Consider the following 25,854-nt stretch of genomic DNA (forward strand, 5'->3'; position numbering starts at 1 on the left):
TCTATTGTATTTTCTTTCTCTTTTTTTAATCTATTGTATTTTCTAACTTTTCTCTCTATTCTCTTATTCCTGTAAATTGGTGGTTATAGCTACAGTGATTAATAGATTTTTGGCGATACTTCACATTGGATGTTAGTGTTTTAAAAAATATTGAGGAGAGTTCAAATGTTTAGGTCTTTATAAAATAACAAAAAAATGCATTTTGCTATATATTTATTAAAGACAGTCATTTATGGTTTATAAAAAAAAAATATTGCCCTGATATACACAAAGACTTCCTGATAATGGTAATTAAAAACAGGTACTCCCAACCCCCCTTGTGTCCACACCAGTTTTCAATCTAGATTGGCTTAATCTTGAAGTGTAATCCAATAAGACTGAAGACCAAACACTTCAGGTCCTGGACAAGATAATAAAATACTCGTAAGCCTTCTGGATCCCTATAATGCAAAAGGAAAAACATGTTTAAAGAGCTGGAAAAAAGTGGCAAAAACACAAAAACATTAACTCAGATTATTTACATAAAGGTATTTACAGAATTAAAACTTTAAAAACCACCAAGTGCCCATAACAAAGAAAAAGGCTATGTGTTATATATTAAACAGGGAAGACAGTTACACCCAGCATGTACTAAAAGTGAGCCGCAGGGGAGGGTGGGTGGCTCAGTCAGTTAAGGTTTAACTCAAGACCTCAGCTGAGACCAAGAGTCAGACCAGAGCCATCCGACTGAGCCATCCAGGCGCCCCCAGAGGTTACCAAATTGGAAGGACTCTTTGTAGCATAAAGACTCCTGTCTCAACTTTATAATTTTCCCTACTGACAACAAGAATTTTTAAGTTTGTATACAATTTTTTTTAAGATTTTATTTATTTGGGGGCACCTGGGTGGCTCAGGGGGTTGGGGCCTCTGCCTTCTGCTCAGGTTGTGATCCCAGCATCCTGGGATCGAGCCCCGCATTGGGCTCTCTGCTCGGCCGGGAGCCTGCTTCCCTTCCTCTCTCTCTGCCAGCCTCTCTGTCTACTTGTAATCTCTGTCAAATAAATAAATAAAATCTTAAAAAAAAAAAAGATTTTATTTGATTGACAGAGATCACAAGCACAAGATCACAAGATCTTAGGCAGAGAGGCAGGCAGGCAGAGTGGGGGAAGTAGGCTCCTCGCCCGGTAGAGAGCCAGATTTGGGGCTCAATCCCAGGACCTGAGATCATGACCTGAGCCAAAGGCAGAGGCCCAACCCACTGAGCCACCCAGGTGCCCCTTAAGTTTGTATTCTAAATAATTTCAAGTTTCACCACTGTCAGACTATAAGATGTGCTAGTGTGAATGGCCAACCCTGAAAAGCTGTTCAGATCAACCCAATGACTCTACAGTTTATCTCAAGCACCTGTTCTGGCATATTTCATTTTCTGTTCTGGCCAGGTTCTTATTTTGGCTACTCCTATGACATTACTCTGCATGTGTGTCACTAAGAAACTTTAACAGTGCCTAAATAAAACATCAAAAGCAACAGGACAAAGCCCTGGAGAATAATCTAAAGTTTCTCTCTAATGATGACAACAAAGTTGGCCCCTTCTTTTTTTTTTTATTTTTTTTTTAAGATTTATTCCTTTTAGAGAGAACAAGTGAGAGAGACCATTTATTTTTTAAATTTCTTTTCAGTGTTCCAGAATTCATTGTTTATGCACCACACCCAGTGTTCCATGCAATCCGTGCCTTCCGTAATACCCACCACCAGGCTCACCCAACCTCCCACTCCCCTCCCCTCCAAAACCCTCAGATTGTTTTTCAGAGCCCACAGTCTCTCACGGTTCATCTCCCCCTCCAATTTCCCCCAAATCCCTTCTCCTGGGAGAGAGATTCTTTTTTTTTTTTTAAGATTTTATTTATTTATTTAACAGAGATCACAAGTCACAAGTAGGCAGAGAGGCAGGCAGAGAGAGAGGGGAAAATAGGCTCCCTGCTGAGCAGAGAGCCTGGTGTGGGGCTCGATCCCAAGACCCTGAGATCATGACCTGAGCCAAAGGCAGAGGCTTAACCCACTGAGCCACCCAGGCGCCCCTGGGAGAAAGATTCTTAAAGCAGACTCTGCACTGAGTACAGAGTCTGACGTAGGACTTGATCTCATGACCTTGAGATCAAGACCTGAGCTGAAACCAAGAGTTGGATGCTTAACCGAGTTACCCAGGCATGCCTGAACCCTTCTGTTTTGTATTTGTACCAGATCTTACCATTATGGTCCCAATTTGGTTAAGGGTTTCCTATTGGTCTGCTTCAAAACAGACACATCTGGCTATAAGGGTCACACACACTTACTTGGATTGATTGACATCAATAAGAGAACCAATTTTTGATGTTGTGAAAGATATGTGTTCATCTCCAATGACAATTTCAAGCTCCTAGAAACATTTAAAAAAAACTAAGTCAAGCCAAGTTGGATTTTCCATCAACCACACAGAAGATATACCATCTGTCAAATCACACCAACTCTACAATATAAACAAGACCAGTCCACTCTACCCACTAACCTATACTGGCTCTAGAAACAAAAAGAGAAATTAAATATTGACTTAGTCCTTGAGTAGCTCATACTTTTATTAGAGGAAGATAGATGTGTTTGTGAGACTCTACCATTTCTGGGATTTGGAAGGATTTACAAGTTTTATATAGGCGTTTTCATTGTTAAGAAAGTGGAGTAAAAAAAAAAAGAAAACAAAAAAAAAGAAAGTGGAGTAACATGTATACATCTTGTGTTTGTGTTTTATAAATACCAAGAATCTAACCTTTCTGGGCAACATGGGACAAAGAGAAGTCTAGACCTTGGATTTGATCCCAGCTTTGTCACTACCACATACTTGCTGCTGCCTCGATTTCTAAAGAGTAATGCAAGTAGCACAAATCTTTAAAAAATTTCTATGGGGGTGCTCACCGTGTACCAGCTATTGTTCTTGGTGCTTGGGACAGATCGGCAAAATCAAAGGTCTGTGTCCTTGTAGAATTTACAATTTAGTGAGTCTCACTTCTTTTTTCTTCATTTTTTCCTATTTCTTTTTGATTTATAGTTTTCAATTATGAAAAGAATTCTAACAGAAAATATAGAAAACTATGAAACCAATGTTCTTAACATCCAGGTGTGAAAATGTTAATAGTTTGTCAGATTTTTTAAATAAATAAAATATTACACATACAAAGTTAGGTCCACCTCCTATTCCATTCTCCCTCCCGCATCCTGGAAGTTCAGGTGTATTCATTCCACTCATGTTTTAAGATTTGGTAGTATGTTTTAAAATTTTTACATAAATGATCATACTCTATGCATCCTTTTGCTTTTATCATTCAACACTGTTTTTGTATGAGATCTAGTTCATTAGTTTTAAATTCTTTAGAATATTCCATTTATATCTTTATTGAAGCAGACTTAAGTTCCCAATTTATTGTACTATAAACAATGCGGTGAGAATATTCTTCTATGCATCTCCTTGTGTGCATGTGAAAATGTATCTAGGGGTATTCCTAGAAGGAAGGTATAAGTTTTTTCAATTTTGCCAGTTACTACCAAATTATTTCCTAAAATAGTTGTACTGATGTTATTCCACTAGTATGTAAGATCCCTTTTTCTTTCTCATATCCTTTTTGAAACTTGATGCCCCCTACCCCTACTTTTTGCTATTCTAATGGGTCTGAAATGGTATATCATTATTTTCCTAATGTTCATTTTTCAAAATGTAGATATTTATTGGTTATTTGTTTTCCTAGTTTTGTAAATTGCCTATGCAAAACCCTTACACATTCTGCCACCGGGCTGTCTTTTATTTTTTTCCAGGTTATCTTTTTATTAATTTGTAGTTCTTGATATATTCTAGATATAAACCCTTTGCCAGATAGGTTTTGCAAATATCTTTCTTCAGTCTGTGGCTTATCTTTCAACTTTATCATGATGCTAAACAAAAGTTTTAACTTTAAAAGTCAAATTTATCAATCTTTTCCCTTGAGGAATTTAAAATATTCCTTCTCTACCCAAAATAATAAAAGATAGTCTATATTTTATGTTTTAAAATCTTGTTCTATTTCTACAAATGGTCTAACTTAAAAATATTCTATAAACATACTCCAACTGATATAATTTTTTAAACAATCCATCCTTTTTCTATTAATTTGAAAGTTCACCTCTGTCATACCCTACTCTGAGTTGCCATATATTCATGGGTTTGTTTCTGGGCTCTCTACTCTGCTCCACTGTTCACTGATCAATTCTGAGGCAACACTACAGTACAGATGTCTGTACGTTTTCAAGAAATCTTCAGAATTATCTTGGTTACTCTTGTCCCTCTGATCTTCCATGAATTTAATGCTCTCTTAGGCTTCAGGAAAAATCTTGTTGTGATTTTGATTTGAACTGAAATGAATTTATCAATTATTTTAATAAAATGGATATAATTGAGTCATTTCATCATAAAAATGATACAGATTTTTAGTTCTTTTATAAAGCCTTTTTAAGTTTCAGACATCTTATTAAATTTACTCCCAAGTTCTTTATAAGCTTTTGTTGCTATGATGAATGGGATTCTGTTGTGGTAACCTCATCCAGTAGGCTGTTGTTAGTGTAGAGAAGTATGCCCTGTTCTCTTCACTGGGCTACTGGGTTTGTTGTATGAGCTAATAGAGCTGAAAATTAACAGTAAGGCAAAATACATAAATATGATTTTACTGAGATCCTGTGGACATAAATTAAAAAGTTAACTTTAGAAAGTACGGAGGATGGGATTTTCTTTTTACTCTTCCTCAAGAGTTAGACTAGGTATTTATCCAAAGGATACAAAAATAGTGATTCAAAGGGGCACATGCACTCCAATGTTTACAGCAGCAATGTTCACAATAGCCAAACTATCAGAAGAGCCCAGATGTCCATCGACAGATGAATGGATAAAGAAAATGTGGTGTGTGTGTGTATGTGTGTATGTGTATATATATGTATATATGTATACACACACACACCCCACATATATACACACACACACATTATATATATACATACACACACATACACATACACACATATAAAGGAGTTAATACTCAGCCATAAAAAGAATGAAATCTTGCCATTTGCAGTGATGTAGATGGAGCTAAGAATTATGCTAAGCAAAATAAGTCAGAGAAAGACAAATACCATATGATTTCACTTGTACGTGCAGTTCAAGAAACAAAACAGATGAACATTTGGGGAGAGAAGGAAAAATAAAAGATAAAAACAGAGAGGGAGATAAACCATAAGAGACTCTTAACTATAAGGAACTATAAGGAACCCCTCCAGGGTTGCTAGAGGGGAGATGGGTGGAAAGACAGGGTAACTGGGTGATGGCATTAAGGAGGGTACTTGATCTAATGAGCAGTGGGTGTTATATGCAACTGATGAATTACTAAATTCTACTCCTGAAATAATACACTATTGTTAACTAAGTTAGATTTAGAGTAAAAAAAATAAAAATAAAAAATTGACCCACCCTTTTGAGATGAATTAGGAATTAACTTATATGGGTTTTTATATTAATTTAATAAATGTAATTATTTATTGAGCTTTTACTATACACAGGTACTATTTTGGTCACTAGAGATATAGCACTGAAAAAAAACAGGTAAAATCCTTGTATTGACGGAGCTTGCAGGGGTATATGCAAATCTGTTGTAGTGGGGGAGGAAAAGGGATATATAAAGAAAAGCAAACAAGACAATTTCAGACAATAACAGATGACACGAAGAAAATAAAACATTTTTTAAAAAGGGGAGGGGCAATTTAGATTGAACGGATAGGCAAGACATCACGGAGGAAGTGATGTTTAAAACCTGCAATAATAAAGACCATGTTAGATAGAACATTCCAGGCAGGATGCAGCAAACGCAAATGTCCTAAACTAAGAATAACCTAAGCATGTCTGAAGAACAGAAATAAGGTCAGTGAGGTCTGAACACAGTAAAAGATTATGAAAATGGTAGAAGATAAAGTGGGAGTTCGGATTTTATTTTATTTTTTAAGATGTTTTAAAAATTTATTTGACAGAGAGAGCGCGCACAAGCAGGGGGAGCAGCAGGCAGAGGGAGAATAGGCTCCCCGCTGAGCAAGAAGCCTGATGCAGGACCCTGGGATCATGACCAGAGCCAAAGGCAGATGCTAACCGACTAAGCCACCCAGTCATCCTGGATTTTATTTTAAATGTAGCGGGAAGGCAATGGAGACCTTAAAATCAGTGGAATACATTGACATTTTAAAAGATTAGTCTGATTTCAGGATGGAAAAACAGGCTGTACAGGACAAAAGAAAAAAGGACATCAATTAGAAGTCTAGATTAGGAAGGTAGCAGCTGAGGTGGAAAGAAACAGCTTCCCCATTAACACAGTCAAATAGGACAGTGGTTTTTATTTTAATTACCATAATGGTGTTCAGAATAAATATATAAGCCATGAATTTAAACACATATACCTAGCCACTTGCATGACTTTCCTTCTCTTAGATTGCTGAAATAACCATGTTCTATTTCTCTTTGTATATTCACAATACTTTGTCCATAGCAGTTACTCAGTAAGTGAGGTGGGCACCAAACCTCTGAGCAGGGCTGAGGGGAGAGGCACATGAGGAAATCCAGGCTAGGATCTAGGTGGTCAGAAGCACCACTGGCTCTCTGTTCCTCTCTGTGGGATTACTGCTTCCTTAGATAAAGGTGCTGTAATCTGCTTTGTGTAGGTCCCCCTCACCCCACGAATTCAGTTATATGCAGGGCAGTAAAACTCATCTTAGTTGCAAGATTTCTGCACTATAGTAGAGTTGCTAAAACACTCACCTGCCGGCCCACTCGGTCAGGCGGAGGCCACAAGGCATCATCCTCTTTGGTAATTTCACTATCATCAATTATTCTCTTCAGTTCCTCCATTACACTTTTATGTACATAAGCCTGAAAGCAAGTTTAAAAATGGAATTAAGCTGTATCCCTAAGCAAGTGTTCTGACTCAGATAGTGATAAAAGATTAAAAAAAAAAAAAAAAAGCCCCCTCCTAAAAACTAGTTTCTAGCACCTCTGTAAGGGGTGATGGCATTCAGGCGTGAAGAGGGCAAGGCCAGAGGTGCCCAGTGACTACACCTCAGACCTCATCTACCTGTTTCTACTTCTTGGGACATGCTGTTCACTTAGACCTTTTCCTTGCTTACAGACCCAACTCACACTTGAACCCAGAACAAAAGATCTGTGAGAAACCCTGGTTATTCCTAACTAGATGACATGCTTATGAAGAGCAGAGACATGTCTTTTAAAATACCTTTTGCATATTAGTTCCCATTAAAGAAAATATAAGGAGGCTGACATGTGTGGGTAAACATAAAACTGAATGCTAGTTAAACATAATAGTATGAAAATATATTGACAATACATTTTCAAATGCGACAAAGTGATTGAAAGGAAAGAGAAGCCTTGATGAAGCCTCAACAGTGTGGCAGAAGTTATACAAAATGGAGCACATGGACTTGACAGAGGCAGGCACAGCTTTGAACTCCCACTCTATCTCTTGCTAGACAGGGAGAGGTGACTTTGAACAGGCCTCATAATTAATATCTGGGGGCTCACTGTAAAGGGTATATAATACCACCCATCAAACAGGCTTACAATCAAGGTTACATAAAATCATATGTGTATAAAATATGTGCCATGCCTGGCTTCTAACATGCATTCAATGATGTGAACTGCTTTTCCACGCTCCCTTACCCTGCTCAAACGCAAATTAAAGAGCTCTAGTGAAAGCTATGCACCAGGGAATATACCAAACACTTTGAGTATAACGTATTTAATTCTATGACAGGACTGGACAGTGGGGAGTAGGTTTTATTATTTGTTTCTGCAGACAAAGAACCGGGAATTTGCCCAAGGGCACATAGTAAGTAGCAGATTCAGGGTTTAAACCAAGTTTGCAAGACTTTAAATGATTACCAGAAAGTGATTCAGCACTGTGAAAGAAAATATAAACTGAAAGATATGAGAAAAATTTTAGAAAGTATCTATAGATATGTCTATACTTCTCTATTCTTTTTCAATACTACTCCCAGAAAGAACAAAAACAAGACAAAAGGCTAAACTGTAGTAAAAGAAAGGCTCTCAAAAGGCTCATTACCTCTTTTCTGATCATGACATCATTTTTGTAATTGCTGTTGTTGGCATATCTTAATTTCCCTATAAGAAAGAAAAAACCAAATTCAGTGTATATTAAAAACATATGAATAAAGTGTCATTAGCTCACCAAGACTATCAGCTGTTGCTTAAAATGTATCCCAGCTTTCCCTTCAGTGTCTACCAGATTTACTATCTGTGCTTCTGGTGTTCCAACAAGAGCAGTCTTTTCAGTTCTTTGCTATTAAATAGCCTCATAGCCGAAAATACTGCTGACACTGAATTAGAATCTTGCAAAAGGCAGCTCAGGTATGATTTTTTTGACTCTGGCAAATCATATCTCTGCAGGTTAATGTCCTCAGCTGAAAACAGGGAGAGTGATGGTAACTTACTAGCATACAGGGCCTCCTGAGGTTCAAATGAGTTGTGAAAGGAGTCTGAAAACTGTAAAATGCTGTTTACATACTACTCATGTGGCCATGCAACACTCTGAACTGTTCCTGTGATGGAAAAGTTGTGATTTTATTATTAAGCATATTTGGTATACAAGGCCCTTTGTGTGTAGGTGCATCCAAAAGGCTAATCTGGGTATATGCTGGGTATGAAGGAAAAGATAAAAGGAAATAGATGAGTTTTTAACCTCAGAATAGAAGGCACACATGTAAACACACCATCTTGTCATCCGTTGTTTATAACCTGGGTCTGTCAGATTCATCTTTGTGCTCCCATAACGAGAGTTTTCTGTCATCTTTGATTCCTCTTCCTTCACCACAGTGGCCCTTCCCCCAGATCTTACCAAACAGCAAAGTCATATTGGTTCTGCCTCCAATAGTATTCTAAATCCTTCTATCTGCTTTTACTGCCCCCCCAGTTCCAACCAACTTCCTTTTTGTCTTGACAACTATAACTGTCTCTTAATAAGCAGCCCTCTCTCCACCCTTTCCCATTCTGCACCCAAAGATTAGAATACTTTTTCAGGAAGAGATCACATCTTTCTCTCTTTAAAACTTTCCATTTGCTTCCTGCTGCATTTAGAATAAAATCCAAACTCTTTGTCATGGCCTATAAAGACCTACATGGTGTCCCCCTGCCTACTGATCTGACATTGTCTCCTACAATTCTCCTCAGAGCTCACTACTTCCTCAGCCATACAGGCCACCCGAAACATGCCTACTAGCTCATTCATGCCCTACAGCCTTAACACTTCTTACTCCCTCTGTCCAGAATGCTCTTCTTCCTGAGCTTCAGAAGCCTGGTTCCTTCTTGTCAGTCAGGGTTCAGTTCAAACACTCCGTTTTCAGGGAGCGCGCCAGTGGTCACTCTGCTTAAAAGCAGCCCACCAACAATTATTCCATCATTTTGTTTTATGTTCTGACTACTCGTAACTATCTGGAATTTTTTTGTTTATATCTCTCCCAGTACCAGAATATACGTTTCACGAGAGGAAGCTTGTCTGTCGTTCACTCCTGTATCCCAGATTGTGAAAAAGAGCCTGGTACGAGGTAGGTAGGCAATGTTTCCTGCGTGAAGCATTCTAACAAAAAAATGTCACCAAACAGAAGTCCCTGCACATGGAAAGAACCAGTGGAGCGGTCACAGGAGTGATTCTTTCGGATCCGCGCCGCAGTCATCAGTCTCTTCCTCTTCCAGCTCCTCGCACATTCCGGAATCCCGGCCTCCCCATTCGCCCGACCCCAGGCCCAGTCCTCGCTCCCGGGGTGCCAGGGGCCGCTCTTACCGTCGGGTCGGAACTCAAACTCCAGAAACTCGTGGCCGAATTTGCCCTTATGACCCACGTAGTAACGCAGATAAAAGTCACTCTCCATGGTTCATAAGGAGGGAACCGAGACGAAACTTTACCAGCAAACCACACCGTCGCTGTTTGCGCCCAGCACTGACGTCTCCCTGGGCGCGCGGAAGTGACGTTAAGGCAAGGCCGTCGGCCGCGGCGAAGCTGCCCAGGTTTCCCCCGCTCCCGGAAGTGGGGGCAACTTTGGCCCATTACCCGTCGGAAACAAGGGTCCTTTCACCCGAAGGCGGGGTCAGTGCAGCCCCGCCTCCTCGGCCCGAGGCGGGAATAGGGCTGAAGCTCGGTCCGGAGTTTGCACCAAGCTTGAGGCCGAGGTTTTGGAGCGGCGGGTTTTCTGGCTCGACATCCACTTAAATACACCTGACTTGGAGTCGGACAAAGCTGATAACCGCCTCCGGACCTAGGGCTCAATAATAAAATGGGGTTAAATGAGCCGACCTCACAGAAAAAAAAAAAAGAAAAAAAAAGTTAAATGACCTGATTCCATGGAACTCAGCACATGCTGTGTCAAAAATTGGCTGCAACTGAACTTTGCTGTTTATGGACTAGTTCAAGGAAACCTTTGGAGATTGTCATTTCCCTGGAACTAACTTTTCTCCCATTTTATCTCTTTTACTTTTTATTTATGCCTTTTCCTTTCTGCTTCACTGGTCTCTAGAGTAGGTGCTATGAATAGAAGTTAAATGGAATATTTAATTTCCCATTCTCATTTTCTATGCACTGCTTACCGAACAGTGATTCAGAGTCCTGGCTGCACAATGGAATTGTTTGGTAACATCTTAAAAATACTGATGCTTGAGGGACCCTGGGTAGCTCAGTTGGTTAAGCGTCTGCCTTCTGCTGCGTAGTGATCCCAGGGTCCTGGGATTGAACCCCTCATCCGGCTCCCTGCTCAGGGCGGAGTCTGCTTCTCCTTCTCCCTCTGCCTGCCACTCCCCACCCCCCACACACACTTGTGCTCTCTCTTTCAAATAAATTTATAAAAACAACCCCCCCCCCAAAAAAAAAACTGATGCTTGGGCCGCACCCCAAACCAATTAAGCAAGTTCTCTTGCAGTGAACCTAGGCGTTGGTATGTTTTTGCAAAGCATCCAGATGAGCTGTGGCTGAGGACTGATGCCCAAGAGGCCCTTGTCTTTTCAGGCCAAAGTGGCTGACCTCTGTGAAGTCTTTCTGGCTGTGGAAAACTTTTCCTCCTTGAGTAGGCAAAGGACAATCAAAATTCTAATTATTAGAAGACTGCTTTAGCTCATTGAAGTTCCAGCCCGTGTGGGGAATGAAATCAGTTCTAGAGACAGTGCTGAGATGGCATCATTCTTGGGGCCTGGCCACTCTAACTGTATAGTGTTCTGTATAGAGGTCAGTGGTCTCTTGATTCTCACTCCCATTCTTACCATTACTCCTCTTCTCCCCCCCACCCCCCCAAAAAAAATAATTGGTAGCACAGTGTAGAGTGGGTGTGATGGGGGAAAAAATCATTGGAAGCTTGTATTAAAATAATCCTTGTGCAACTTGATTCACTGTGACTGAAGATGAACTGATTAACTTTTTGGACCTCAAGTTTATCTTTAAAATGAGAAAAATGTCATACATCTGGTAGGACTGTTGTAAGGATAGGAAGCAATATCTTGGAAATTGGGAAAATACTTTGCAAACTGTAAATTGCTATTAAACCATAAAGCATTTTATTTAAAAAAAAATACTGGGAGAGGCCTAAGTGGCTCAGTCAGTTGAGCATCAGACTCTTGATTTTGGCTCAGGTCATGATCTTGGGGTCCTGGGATCAAGCCCTGAATTGGGCTCTCTGCTCAGCAGGGAGTCTGCTTGGGATTCTCTCTCTCCCTCCCTCACTCTCTAATAAATGAATAAATCTTTTAAAAAAAATGCACTGGTATGGGTGGTAATAAGGGAACTGTATAAAAAAGAGAAGGGAACACATCTGCAGATGCTCAGATTCAAAAGTTACCATATAATTTTTATAATTTCATTCTGGAAAATAACCTCATGGCATTTACCTGATGAATCTATATACCTAATTGCAATTACCACCTCAAGATTGTTGTGAGGATTCAAAGAACAGCATTTGTAAACGGATTCGCATTTATACCTAATACTAGGTATTAAGCACCTAATAAATGCAAATCCATTTACAAATGCTGATGTGGCAAATAACAAAAGTTTTGAGTAAATGTAAAGGATACTGGATTCGTCAGGCTGTAAAGTGATCCAGGTTTGGGGGCGTGAGATTACGTGGTATAGTTGAAAGAACATGGTCTGTGTATTTGATGTGTCTGAATTCAGCATGATTTACTGTGCATTTACTGTGCGATGTGCTGGGAACATGTTGGTAAGCAATACAGACCTTTATAGAACTTGCAGAGGAGGCCATTAGGGAGCATACAAGCAATTATAATGTAAAGATAAAGGTTGCAAATAGGGGAAACACAGAATACTATAGAAGAACAGGGGATGGTTCATAATCCAGTCGAGGGGCCTAAGGGAAGTCTTCCTGAAGGAAATGGTCCAAACAGAGGGCCCAGAACCGCGGGCTTAGAATACAGAATGAGGTTTTGCATATAGTAATGAGGCTGGAGAAGGGGCAGAAGCCAAATGGCTTACAAGCCATATTAAGGAGTGTGGGCTAAAACCGAAAGGTATTGGATTTTAATGCAAGGGAAACAGATGAAGAGCTTCAAGCAGGAAAGTAGAAAGGATGGTAGTGACATGACCTGTTGCATTCTAGACAAAATCACTCTGGCTGCAATATCGTAGAACAGATTGGAAAATGGAAAGATTGAAAAGTATGAAGTTCAGATATGTAGTTGCTAATCTACGATGACAATCGTCCAAAATAATGGTAACCTGTACTCGGGTAGTGGCAATGGAGATGATAAATGTGGATGGATTTGAGACAAGACACCATAATGTAAGGGATAGGCGAAGGAGATTAAGATATGGCCAGAGAGGTAGGGAAAAACCAGGAATATGGTGTCATGAGCCAAAACTCCTTCCAAGGAATGCCAACAGTGCCAACTGCTTCCAGGTCAAGGGAGATAAAAGACTGAAAATATTTATAAGATTTATAATCAAGGAGGTCCTTGGTAAAAACCACCTCAGCAGCCTGGAAGCAGGGACGGGGGGGGGGGGTGGCGGAGGGGTGGAAGTATTGGTATGCAAATAGGCAAAATTTCTGTGGAAGCAGAAACTACCTAACCCTGGGAGTTAGGTCTGAGTCTGAGAGAACAGAGATTTGTGGAGGAAGAGTCCTAGTGGAGTATCCAGGACAAGCAGGAGTCAGCCAGATGAAGAGCCAGAGAAGGACAACCTAGGCAGAGAATGCCACATGTAGCATGTGCTACAGGCACTTTGGGGATACTAAACGTAATTGTGGGACTCTGGGTAGTTCCTTCACCCATTTCCTCATCTACATAACGGGGACAATAATATTGATATTGATAGTATTTATCCCATAGGACTGTTGAAGGCTAAAATAATTTATGTTGAATACTGGATACACATTAGGGACTCAATCAATGATAGCTCACCACCCCCCCACCCCTCATTAAAGCATCACAATAGAACAACACTTTCAGATTTTAAAAAATGAATTTAATCTCTCTCTAGAAACAGTGCACTGATTTTACAAATGTTCACATTTGGTTTTTTGTTCACCAAGATGATGTCAGTACAGCTAGTGAGATGCAGCACGCCACCCTCTCCTTCTGGAACAGAAACCAGACTGCAAAGGGCACTGAGTACACAAGCTAATGAAACTCGGAATGACAAGACAAAGAGGGCAGAAACTGTTAGTGTGACCCAACATTCTAACATGCCTGTTACATCAAGTATGGTCATTTGAGGGTGTGGGGAGAAGACAAACGAGGAAAATTCATTTGGGTACAAGGTAATGGAGTCTGCAAACCAGTACTTCACCCCCAAATGAACAAGAGCTGTTTAGAACAAAATGCTATTTCGAAACACATGGTTTGTACAGGTATGTTTTCTCTTGTAGTTTTTGTAAAAAAGTATCAAAACCTTCATGTTTTTAAATATATATATACATATACAGGTGGCTTTTTTAAAATTACTTTTTATAGCACAAAGTGTTTGCAAATGCAGAGGGTTTCTGCTGATTCTTGGCTATGCACATGGTGCATGGCCTAAACGAACAGAGCTTCCTGATTTCTTATATTAACTGAAAATTTGAAGCTATAATTCTTCCACCTCTAAGTTCTCTGTATCCTGAAAATCCCCAATACCCTAAAAATACAGTGTGAGAAGACTCCGATACTCTTATCTTCATGCATTGATGGGAAAGGAAGTTATTTACTCTGCATGTTTAATTGCTAATTCATTTATATTCTGTGAAACAGTGAGTCCAGCTGGAGTTAGGAAGAGGAGTGAGGCTCACATTCCTGTGCTCTCTCCCGACTCCTACCAGCACCTGACTAGACAGTGCTTGGGGTTCCCTCTGCAGACTACCCATCTCCAAATTTTCATTTTCTCAATGTTGAGAAAAATCTCAGAGGCTCTTGACAACACGGAGTGCTTCTGTGAAAATTCCATTACCCTTATATTCAAAAAAAGATCAACTCAAACATATGAAACGCAGTCACTATTTCCCTTTGGCCACTGGAAGGCTGGAGGCTAAAGACTGTCGTGTCTGCAAAGTGCTGGCGATGCATCCTGATGAACCCTCCATGATGCACTCCGTGCCTCGTACGCAATAAATGACTAAGAAATGTTTGCATAATGGAATCAGAAATTGAACAAGTATTCTATAAAGTGCTTACATTGAACCTGTCTTTCCATTCAGCCTCATTTCTTGCTAAGTCCCCCTTGAGCCTTTTGCTCGTTACAATGAATTACATGCAGGTCCCTACAGTCCCCATGCTGTTTCATGCCTCTGTGTCCTCCACTGCCTGGAGCAGCCCGGACACCCCGACTTAGTTTTTAAGACTTAGCATAAGGTCACTTCCACAATGCCTTTCTTGACCCCATTCTCCATCTCCATACATAGAAATGACCTCTCTCCTTTGTGCCTTAATAGTACTCTGAAAAGAATCTGTTCCTTTTTTGTTCCACGTGTCTTCCTCTACTGTTACTGTGAACTCTGTAAGGACAGTAAACACTTGAGTGCAGTGCCCGGCACTTAGCTGGTACCTGGCAAATGGTTTCAATGAATGGATATACCGCAACCGTAGAGAAAATTAGAAGGATCATAGTACTTATTGCCATCAATTTAATTCCGATCTCGAGGTTAAACGTTACCTCAACCTATTTTATAAATAATCATGCCATCAAGAGTAAATAAATAAAATTTTAGTTTTCTGTTTCTGGCAGGCTATTTCTACCAGTGTCTTCATAATTCCACTGGAAAGATAGGCCATTAGATAGGTAGCAGGTTTGGTACAATGCTCAGGCAGCCCAAAGTAGTCTTTTGGAGAAGGAAAGGGAGGAAAAGGTCTGGGACCAGTTTCTCTGAAACAGAGGGAAAAAAAATTTCTGATAAATCTTCTACCCTCCAGGCCTTATGTCTAGATTTCCTTCCAGCTCTATAGTCCAATGACTCTATGATTTGTTATTGGCTGTAGATACATGATAGCACAGGGGCAAAAGGCAACAGAAATGCAATAACACCTCAAAATGAGGTTCAGGAGCCTCCAAGACTAGAGAGGGAGGATGGACCTGACCCCCTCAGATTTCATCCTACTGACTACCATCGGACACGTGAGGACTCTGCAATTCATCTTCTGTAGCCGCTCCCAGAGCCGCCTCTTCCAAACTGCACTTGTAGTATATTCAAGAAACATGGATGTCTCTGAGAAAGCTGTGTTTCATCATCATTTTGAGATCTCAGGCTGAACCATCCTGACTCCATTTTTGTTTGTGTTTGTTTTGCTTTGTTTGTTTTTTCTGGGAAGGCCAAGATCTGATTCAAAGTTTAGAAACTACACATTAGTCACTGTTCTCATTTCCCCAGGAAATTCTATTTCTTTGGAGGCAGGTCATAGAAAAAGTTGCCTGTTTGTTTTCTGTAAATCTCAATGACTTTTTTTTTTTTGTCATTTTTCTTCAGTCAAAAATAATTTTACTTTCCATTCTTGAAAGAATAGTAGTAAGTGAATAAGCTCCATAGGAGTTGGCCACCTGTTCTTAAAATTCTATTTGGTATTGGTCTCTAGGTCAGTTGACTCTCAATGAGTGTTTCAGGACCACAACACACGCGTATCGTGAGGAAATTGCTTGTTTACGCAGAGCATAGGGCCGAGGCTCCAGAACACAGTTGTTTTTCTCAGAAGTGAGGAGCTCACGAGTGACGTGGAGAAAGGTTCTAGGAGCAGGGTTATAGAACTCCTGAATGCCTGCCTGGGAATGCGAAGGGTATCAAGCTGGTGAGATATCCAAGCTTCACTGAGTTGGGGGCTGCTGCGGGGAGGGGTGTCAGAATTTGTTTAGTTTGTTCACATGTCTTGTCCCTGGCTGTCTGGTGGGAGGGAAGTGGCAGAACAGCAGAGTTAAGAAAAAATCAGATCTTGGATGAGAGAGCTGGCGGGGCCAGAGTTCCTTCTGGGACCATGTTTTCAATGGTAGATCCCGCAAAGAGAAAAAAGCACTTCTCCCACCTCTCCCAACACCCGGGAAAAACAACAAAAAGTGTCCATAATGAAAAAAAAAAAATCTATACATATACTCAGAGTTTTTTCTTTTATTTACAAAGTAGTAAACCAAATCCCTGTGTGAACATATATATTCAATAGGCTATAACGTTGTGTATGCCATTTCCCTCTCGTAGGACTTCAAGTTTGGCCACTTTTTCTGACTTCAACCTAAAGCTACTTTCCTCTATATGAGCACATGATGGTAGCAAGCCTGTGTTGTTTCCCCCACTTATAGGAAATGGCAGAGAATAAGGGAAAGGGAGAAACAGAGATGTAACAGAACGCACTCCACTGTCCTTATCCTCACCCACTGCGTGTCTCAGAGGTTCAGTGCCTGAGCCAGTCTCTACAGGAAACTTGGGCTGTTCTAGAAATGCCTCCACTTAGCGCTCTACGAGTAAGGATGGCACTCTGTACCTGCTTCAGAGGAAATATAATGAATTCAACCCAAGCATCCTGAAGGAAAAGGAAGTTACTTGAAATGTCGAACTTTAAAATAAGCAGTAGCCAAGGTTCGGGCATGTTCTCGCCTGAGCTCACGAGAACTGGCACCGTGTGACGTCTGTGCACTGGCCTCAGCCACAGAAGAGAAAGCCCAAGTGGGAGTCATGGCAGCCATGGGTGAACTGAAAGGCTTTGCCTGACTGACTGGGGTCCCAGGAGTTGCCAGAGGTGGGGAAGACCTGCCTCTTCCACCACGTGTGTACCAAATCACGGCATCCACTTTTTTGAGCCAAATTTCCAGAGGCTTCTCTGAAAACGACAGATGCCCCTCCGTGGACTGTTTTCCCATGTATTTCTCTGTATGGATTCAAACAGCCCCAGGCGCGCCTCTTTCTACAGATCTGTCTCTCTCACACACATACACATAGGAACATCAATGCACGCGGAGTCTGCATGGTGGGCCAGTCATACCAAAAATAAATACTCTCATGTCTCTAAATTATCTATAGAACTAATCTTATTTCTGAAATATGTTAATAAATAATCTAAGTGGGGGAGGGAGTTGAAGTGTTTTCTTCTTTTTCTCACTTATGTTGATGGAAGCCACAAAGCATCATCATTTTATATACTTGAAAAAAAAAAAAAAACCCAAACTCCAAAACCTAAAAAAGCCCCCGCAAACCAAACACCCTCTGTAAATATAGTTTTAAAATGATGAGTAAGCTACTGTACCATCAGCCCCATTTGGTTATGTACATCGTGTCAGTCACTCGGCAGTAGCCATTCCATGAAGTCCCCATGGCAGTGCAACCGGTTAAAAAGTGTATAAAACATTATACATATAAAAACTCTCACATCCTTTGGATGTTTGCAGTTCATCATAACTTTGTGGTTACCTTTCCGCAACATAAATTAAAAAGAAATCACACACACGCGCACACACACACACTCACTCACTCACACAGACCCATATACAGAAACACCTTCATGCAGGCATACACCATCCAGAAAGTGTAGTGGATGGGACTAAATTCCATGAGGCACGAAGGGAGTGGTCCCATCCTCAGGGCAGTCCATCATCTTCAAGGCTTAATGCCACTCGCTGGGGAGACAGAGCAAAGACATCACCATTAGACCCACAGGAGCTGTTTACGGAGTCCCCACAAGGCAGCAGACATTCTGTTACTTGACAGGCATTAGCCCACATAATCTTCACACTACCCCGGGAGACAGGTTTGTCGTCTTTATTTTACAGATGAGGAAATGGAGACTCAAGGAGCTTTAACAACATTTGTCCTGGATCACATAGCAAGTGGGTGAACTAACATTTGAACCCAGACCTGGGTGAATCTAGAGCTGTCGCTTTCTCCATCATTCTTTTTTGCCTCATGGTAAAGGAGTGCTGCAGAGGTCTCAACTTTCTCAGTCCTTCCTTATAGGATTTTAGGTTTGTTCAACTTCAGTGTGTTAGCTCTGGCCAACGTTTAATCCCAGGCCATTAGCTACTTGTCTCTAGCTTTTGAGTCACCAGTAGGCAGGCGATCTGCTGCACCCATCGTAACTGATCATACAGAATCGGAAGGCGGTACAGGTCAATTAAATTCAATCCCTCTTTTTCTCAACCCTACTTTCTAGTTATTAGATGCTAGAATTCCCCTGTCACAAATGGCTGACTGTTAGTGGGCTGAGCCCATTAAGCCCTGAGCTGGTTTATTCCACTGGAAGAGCAGACAGTGGACTTAACCTCTTTCCTCTACTGACAAGAAATCTGTTTCTCTAATTATTCCAATGTTCCCTGATTCTCTTAGACTCTGAGAGTTCTATACAGACCACCCTTGAAATCTGCATAGTGTCTCAGTTCCCTTCCTTTCCTTCTGAGTGTTTTCTCCTCCAGGCTACCTCTCTAGCTTTCCACAACTGGGTCTGTCGTAATCCTGTTTTCCCACTCTTCCGTTTCCTGAGTACACTCATTTAGGCAGACCCATGTTTCAATATCTTTCTCCTAGCTAAGTGAATTGGGGTAACCACTTTACCTCTCTGAGCCTTGGTTTTACCATCTGTCACATGGGAGTAAGAATAGGAACTACCACAGAGAGTTGCTGAGAAACCAAATGAGATCATCTCCGTAGAGTGCTTAACACACGTGGGGTCCACAGTATTTTAGATCAGCCTGACCAGCCTAATACAGTAGAACCAGACTAGCACTTCCCATCCATGGACAGCCTACAGACATTAAAAAGTGACCCCACTGCCTTTCAAATCATCTTTGGGTTATTTGTGGTTTGGGTGAAGGCCATGGCCTTGCTCTACTAGCAAAGACACTTGAGACCCTCTTCTTTTGTCCAGGTGCCCTCCCACTCTCTCCAAGACGAATCTCTACACCAAAGGCAGTGACGGTGGAGTGATCTGAGAAAAGGACAAGGGGGGACAACAGGCTGTCAAGGATACTGATTCTCGGAGCTCCCAGGTTATTCACCCCATGATATAAGCGGAAAGAGCACGGACTTTTTGTGTGCATACAGACTGGAGTTTTTGTCGTGGTTCTGCTACTTCTTTGTTGTGATCCTAGGCAAGTTATTCAAATTCTCTAGTCTCAGTTTCCTCATCTGCAAAATGGGGCTAATCATCTCAACTCTATCAAGTTACTGTAAAAACTATACAAGGAAATGTACATAAAACACTGAGTCGTGTCTGACACACAGGAGGTTCTCACTAAATGTCGATTTCCTTCCTCCTCTCCTGCTCTATTTCCCTGCAGCTGACAGGAGCTTACTCTTTGGGCCTAGATGCCTCAGGAATAGCTCCTCCAGAGGGGTTATTGGCCCCTTGGGACACAACGCCGCCTGACACGTGTAGAGTGCTTTGTGACTCACAAAAGCTCTCTCACCTACGCTGTCCCGCCTGAATGCTATGAATTCAGGAGGCGGATAGAATGGGGGATATCATTCTTATTTTACAAATAGAAGTGGGCAGAGAGAAGTGACTTTACCACAAGGCTATGGAGCAGTGAAACTGGGAGCCACCTCTATAAGCTGAGCTCAACCCTTCTTCCACTGGGCACGCCCCAAGGCTGTAAAAGTTGGTCAAGCCCCTTCTTCTGCGATTGGCCGAGGTTAAGTCTCAAGGCCCTCTGCCAGCCCTCCTCACCTGCTCCACTTCATGTCCCCTGCTTCCCCTTTGTGAATAGTGTGCTTCAGCGGCAAGGCAGTCTGCTCTGCCCCATACTCGATCATTTCTTCCACGCGCCATTTCCTTGGTCTACACCAAGCTCATCTTTCCTCTTTGCCCCAATACCCAGCTTACAATTGGCAGCCTTCCGGGACCAGAATGCCGTCTAGGATTGGCTGCACCTGCCTAGGCTCACGCCCTCACTCACCAGCCCCTCAGACTCAAAGTGGCACTGCCCTACCTTGCACTTGACGACAGGCAGCTCGGAAAGAGTGTTCTTCGGGAGTTGGTGCAGCTGTGACCTTGGTTCCCCCGGCAAGACAAAAAGCTCCTTGAGGGCAGGGGCTGGGTCTTCCAGTTCTCTGGTCTCCCCAAGACAGGGCTCTGCCCACAGTGGGTGATCAAAGCTGCTGATTGCCTGACAGGGGGATGGACTGGATGACCTATGAGGTCACACTCAGCCCCCTGACTCTGCTATAGAACCATGACATCTGCTCCCCCAACAGGCCAGGCCCTATTGTGCCCCTCAGCCTTGGCACATGCTTCTTTCTGGAATGCCATTTCCCTCCTTCTCTTGCTGAAAAACTGCTATGAACCTTTCAAGGATACAGTTCATCTATCACAGCCTCTGTGAGACATTCCCTGCCTGGTTTCCCAAATAGAATTCACAGCTCCATGGATGGTCCCATAGCGTCTGTTCAACTAATATCACCGGGAGCCAGCTATGCAGACCTAGGCCCCAGGGAAACCAATGAATCAAACAAGCCCGCCCTCAAGGAGTTCACAGTCTAGTGGGGAGACCAATGAGCAAAAAGACAAGTTGACTACAGTGTGACAGGTGCTGGGACGGAGAGAGGCTGTGGAAGAACAGAGAAACTGGGGAAAGCTTCCTGGAAGAGACCCCTGAGCTCCACCAAGGCACTCCGCGCACAACTGTACAATAGTTAGTGACTCTCACCCCCCCACCAGCTCCTCGGAAATGGGAACCTTCCTTCCCTATTTGTGAACGCAGTGTATCTGGGACTGCGCTTGGCTCATGTGCGATGAATGCATTTGAACTGCATGGCCACAGTTACCCTTCCAGGCCAAAGGTTCTGAAAACTTACTCAGCAGAAACAAAGACATTGGCTTCTTTACTGTAGGAACAGCCTCTAGCTGCAGGGGGGGTCCTGATCCATTTCCACCCCAACCACCTGCCCCAGAGTGTCTGTGTCCCCAGGGCCTAGGATAGTGCCTGGCACACTTGATAAATGTTGGAAGGAGGGAAGGAGGGAAGGAGGAAGGAAAAGAGGAAGGAAGAAAGGAAGGAAGGGAGGGAGGGAGGGAGGAGGAAGGAAAGGAGAAAGGAAAGAAGGAATTCTCCAAACAAGGGATACTTACTGCAGGATAGACATGGCCAATCTGAGCAGTTCTCCCTATGTGGAGCTCATCTTCGTCCTCCTCTTCTGTTGTTTTCCTGTACACTGGGTTGTCAAAATTCATGCTTTTGGTGTTCTTCCGCTTCCAGTTTCTCCAGATCAGGTAGCCACTCATGCACAGCAGGGCTATTACCGCTGGAGAAAGGGACACAGCATGCTGAACTTCCAGGAAGCTCTAGTCCATTGCTCAGATGTCAGTGCATTTCACGCCCTCTCTCCAACTTTCCTCAGGTGGTTGTGTGTGTCCTTTTTCTGCTGCTTGGAAGCCCTTCTCCTATCTCTTCCTTTATTAACTACCCCTCTTTCAAGGCCCAGCTCAAATGTGAAGTCTCCTCCACTTCCTGGGACCAGTCAGTTGCTCCTTCCTGTGTGTTCCCAGCCTGCGGTCCTGTCCTTTATATGTGTGTAGCCCCAACTGAGCTCTTTGTGGGCACAGACTTTGTCTTCACCTCTCTGTCCAGCTCAGTAACATGTACGGAGTGAATGAGTGAATTTCCTCACCACACCTTTGTCCTAACACGGCTGCCACCTTGCAATTCTCTGAGAAAACCGTTCTTACCCCAAATGGAGGGTGGATGGTGGGGTGGGGGTGTTTCTTCCCAAAGCAGGGGCTCTGCAAGGAGAGGCGCATCTCTGGAAGGGGACACAGCAGGGAGACCCTGGCTCTGAGGGGCAACCAATGAACGTATTAATGAATAAAGAAGGAAGTTCTCTAACACAGTTGGGTAAAAATGGGGCCAGTGGCTTCATGAGATAGTAGGTGGTCACTGTGAGCTTTCAAGTGAAGGCTAATGACAGCTATCCAGGCTGCCTGAGAGGGAGTGTTTTACTTTGGTAAGACTGTGATCATCAATACTCATTAAAGATGGGGACAAGGCCAGGACAACTGTCACCACCATTTATGGTTCCAGAGACCCAGCTCTGCTGTGAGACCAGATCAGGAATGGAAGAAGACACACAGGGAAACGGGAGAAACCAAAGTGCTAGTATCATCAGTTCTGTATGTTCAGACAAATCTGAAAAAAGCAGATGAAAAACTATTCGAAATAACTTCAGTTCATCAAGAACTAATGTAAAAAAATCAATAGCTTTCTTATCAATGAGCAATAACCAATTAGAAAATGGAACATTCATACCAGCCCAATGGAAAACTACAAAATACCTCAAATAACCTAACAAGAAATGCTCAAGTCCTATTTGAGCTATACAATTTTACAGAAGGATATAAAAGAAGACTCAAAAAAACTGGGAGATGTGTCATGTTCCTGGATGGGAAGCTTCAGTATTGTAAAAATGTGACTTCTCCCCACATCAACTTATGTATCCAAACCATAAGATTCCATTATGATTTTTAAAGAATTAAGATGATTTTAAAGTTTATCTAGAAGAGAAGTTGAAAAAAAAAACTAAGAAAATATTGCAAGAACAATAATGCCCTACTAGGTATTAAAATCTAGTGTGAAGTTGTTCTTGCCATATAAAGGAACGGACAGGTAACCAGTGAAGGGCAGTGAACAGCCCAGAAGAAGATCAAAGTATGGATAAGCATGTAGTTTATAATAAAGGTTTATAATAAAGATGACAATTCAGGTCAGAGGGATGGATTATTCAATAATGGTCTTGGGAAAATGAAAGAGGCCTGTAGAAAAAAAAAATTAAATCTCTGCCTCACAGCATATTCTAAATAAATTCCAAATGGATTTCTGTCTAAATATAATGTCTAGTAGAAAAATATCTATGAAGATATTTTAACAATTAACATTGAGACAGAGCTTCCTAAGGAAAACACGAAACCCAGAAATCCTAACACGAAAGAGGAAAAGATCAGATACTTAAAATTTTCAAATTTGTGTGTAGCAAAAAACCACAAACATTTAAAAATCAAGTGGGAGTAAGGAAAAAAATATCTGTAATGTATATTACAAAGGTTTAATATTCCTTATGTATAAATATTTCTACAAATAAGAATAAGATCAAGAACCAAGAGAAAATCAAGACAAGACTGGGAGTGAGCAATGCATTAAGGAGGCAATGTAATTGGCCATTAAGCATATGAAATGATACTCTACCTCATAGGGAAATGCCAGGGTAAGAATACTCATCTTTCACCCCTCAGAAGAACAGAAATTTAAAAAATATTAATTACATTGGAGTGGGTTCTATCAAGGAAACAGACTACACACGCCCTTCCTTCTATCGAGTAGAGGATGGCAGGAAAGGGCTTGGTTTCTCTTTCACTAAACAATGTTCAGAGTATTTTCCATTCATTCTAGTCAAACTCAGCCCGCCATACTCTCCCCATCATCTATATGGTTAACGCCTTACAAGGCCAATTCAGATGGCCCCTTCTCCGGAAGGACCATTCCCTCTCCTCTGCAGGGCCCCATGTAGCTGTATGTATGTAGTATGTGGTAACACCTCTCTTGCATCACTTTTTAGGACCAAGTCTGAGTAAAGACTGAAAGCTCTTAAAAAGTCTTTTATCTTTCTCTTCCCGGGACCCTTGGCACCCAGCACAGTCCCTTGCATGGTGTAGGAGTTTTGAAAACATTCACTCATTAGCTCACCACCACAGTGGGGATTTCCAGGATAAATGGACAAAGTCCTGGTCCCTGAGGTGCCCGTGGGCCAGCAAGGGGGATCAGCCTATGAATGGGCAGTCACAGTTCGAAGACCCCATCAAGAGATGAGACTAGAACAAGACAGCATATTCAGGATACCATGTGAACCGTGGGGTGGGAGAGACTAAATCAGCCTCTGTGGTTCTCCGAGAGGTTGAACTCAGTGTTATATTTTGGCCATATTGCACTTCTGGTTCCAAGCCCACCCCTCCCTTACCCTCCCTTGCTTGTTCCCCTTCCTGGCTTTGCTTCAGGCTGTTTCCACTGCTTGGACTGCTCTGGATTCTTCTTCATTGGGCTGACTCGGTGTGAGTCATTTCCTATCATTTCCACTCGGAAACCTTCCCTGCTCACTTCCCTTCTCTTCCAATTCCAAGTTAAGTACTTCCTTGGCACTTCCACGGACCGCCTGTGGCTTAGACTTCCCATGTTGTGGTCAAATCATCTGCTATGTGGGTCTCTCCGACAAGACTAAACTTTCTGAGGACAGGAATCATGTCTTCTTCATTTTTAATCACCTTCTCTCCCTTCTCTCCACTTATCACAGAGTCTGGTACATCGCAGCTGCTTGATAAATGTTTGTTGAAAACCAAACCGAAAGGAAGCAAGATAGCATGGTTTCCTAAAGGAATGGCAAGCAGCGCTCCTCATTAATTCAACAAAAATTTTATATCCTACCATGTGGCAGCCACTGCTAGGAGCTGGGGAGAGTGGCGAGCAAGAGAGGCCCCAGCCCTGTGCCCATGGAGCCAAAAGTCTGCCTTCAGGCAGGGGGAGGGTGAACGCTGGGGTACAGTAAGGCATTAGGACAGCTGCCGGGGGCCAGGTCCTGAAGGGTCTTACGTGCCAAGCTAAGATACCAAATGACCACACTGGGAAGTGGGCTGGAAATCTCCTGGGGCAGAAAAGGTCTTTGAGCCACAGTCTCCTCAATGGGACAGGTCAGTGTGCTCAGGGCTAAGGCTAGTGCTTTTCCCCAGAGCCTGAGCGTGGTTGCTCTCGTCTCCCTGGAGATTTGGGGCCACACTCACCCATGGGCACGAGGATCCCAATGACCGCAGCAGTGACGGTTGAGTCCATCTTGCCGCCTTCATTCCCATCTGCAAAACACAAACGTGCCTAACGATGCTCCATCGCCGTAAGCCCAAGTCCTTGCTTGCCTCAAGCTATAAGAACTACCAGCTGCTTCTTGCTCTCATTCCATAGTGAGGCTCCTGGCTAATGCCTAACAATTCAGTCTTTCCAGATCCTATGAAAACTCCCCCGACGTGAGCACAACTGAGGTTATATTCACTTCACACGTGGGGAAACATAGTCTTCTGGGGTTCTGGGGCCTCACAGAGAAGCTGCAGCGCTGGGACCCAAACCCAGGATGTGTGCCCCACATCCCTTAGCCACCCCACAGGACCACAGTGCTAGGAAGCTGGGTGGTGGTGGTGGGGTGCTTGGCGGAGTGAACACTTAGGTCTCTACGTCGCTGACTGAGGCAACTGCCTTTTCCAGCCCGTACCTATTGCTTTGTCTCTGTTGCTTGGGCGGTCTCTCTGTCCGTCTGCATTATCAGCTTATTTTCAATAAGTAATTAAAA

General features: G+C 42.4%; 2 protein-coding genes across 11 annotated transcripts in view; both read right to left on the reverse strand.

Moving 5' to 3' along the window:
- Nucleotides 1–196: 196 nt before the first annotated feature.
- MAGOH (mago homolog, exon junction complex subunit) lies at nucleotides 197–10,066 on the reverse strand. Its single transcript, XM_032844147.1, has 5 exons — nucleotides 9,882–10,066; nucleotides 8,148–8,206; nucleotides 6,830–6,940; nucleotides 2,313–2,395; nucleotides 197–440 (listed from the first exon to the last, which is right to left on the reverse strand). The coding sequence occupies exons 1-5, from the start codon at nucleotides 9,967–9,969 to the stop codon at nucleotides 341–343; spliced, it is 441 nt and encodes a 146-aa protein (XP_032700038.1). The 5' UTR covers nucleotides 9,970–10,066; the 3' UTR covers nucleotides 197–340.
- A 5,144-nt stretch (nucleotides 10,067–15,210) lies between these two features.
- The window catches only part of LRP8 (LDL receptor related protein 8), a 76,789-nt gene continuing 66,145 nt past the window's right edge, over nucleotides 15,211–25,854 (reverse strand). For 6 of the 10 annotated variants that reach the window (XM_032844227.1, XM_032844226.1, XM_032844222.1 and 3 more), the window contains 4 exons: nucleotides 25,298–25,366; nucleotides 21,608–21,780; nucleotides 20,469–20,645; nucleotides 15,211–18,161 (listed from right to left, as the gene is read on the reverse strand). In XM_032844227.1, coding sequence (XP_032700118.1) covers nucleotides 18,123–18,161; nucleotides 20,469–20,645; nucleotides 21,608–21,780; nucleotides 25,298–25,366 — 458 coding nt within the window. In that variant the 3' untranslated portion in view covers nucleotides 15,211–18,122. Of the gene's footprint in view, nucleotides 18,162–20,468; nucleotides 20,646–21,607; nucleotides 21,781–23,221; nucleotides 23,285–25,297; nucleotides 25,367–25,854 lie in introns of those variants that run through there. The other 4 variants (XM_032844228.1, XM_032844224.1, XM_032844223.1 and 1 more) reach the window with 2 other exon arrangements.

This window comes from Lontra canadensis, unplaced genomic scaffold, assembly GCF_010015895.1.
Source record: "Lontra canadensis isolate GAN:19392208 unplaced genomic scaffold, GSC_riverotter_1.0 scaffold148, whole genome shotgun sequence".
In the NCBI taxonomy this organism is placed as follows: Eukaryota; Metazoa; Chordata; class Mammalia; order Carnivora; family Mustelidae; genus Lontra; species Lontra canadensis.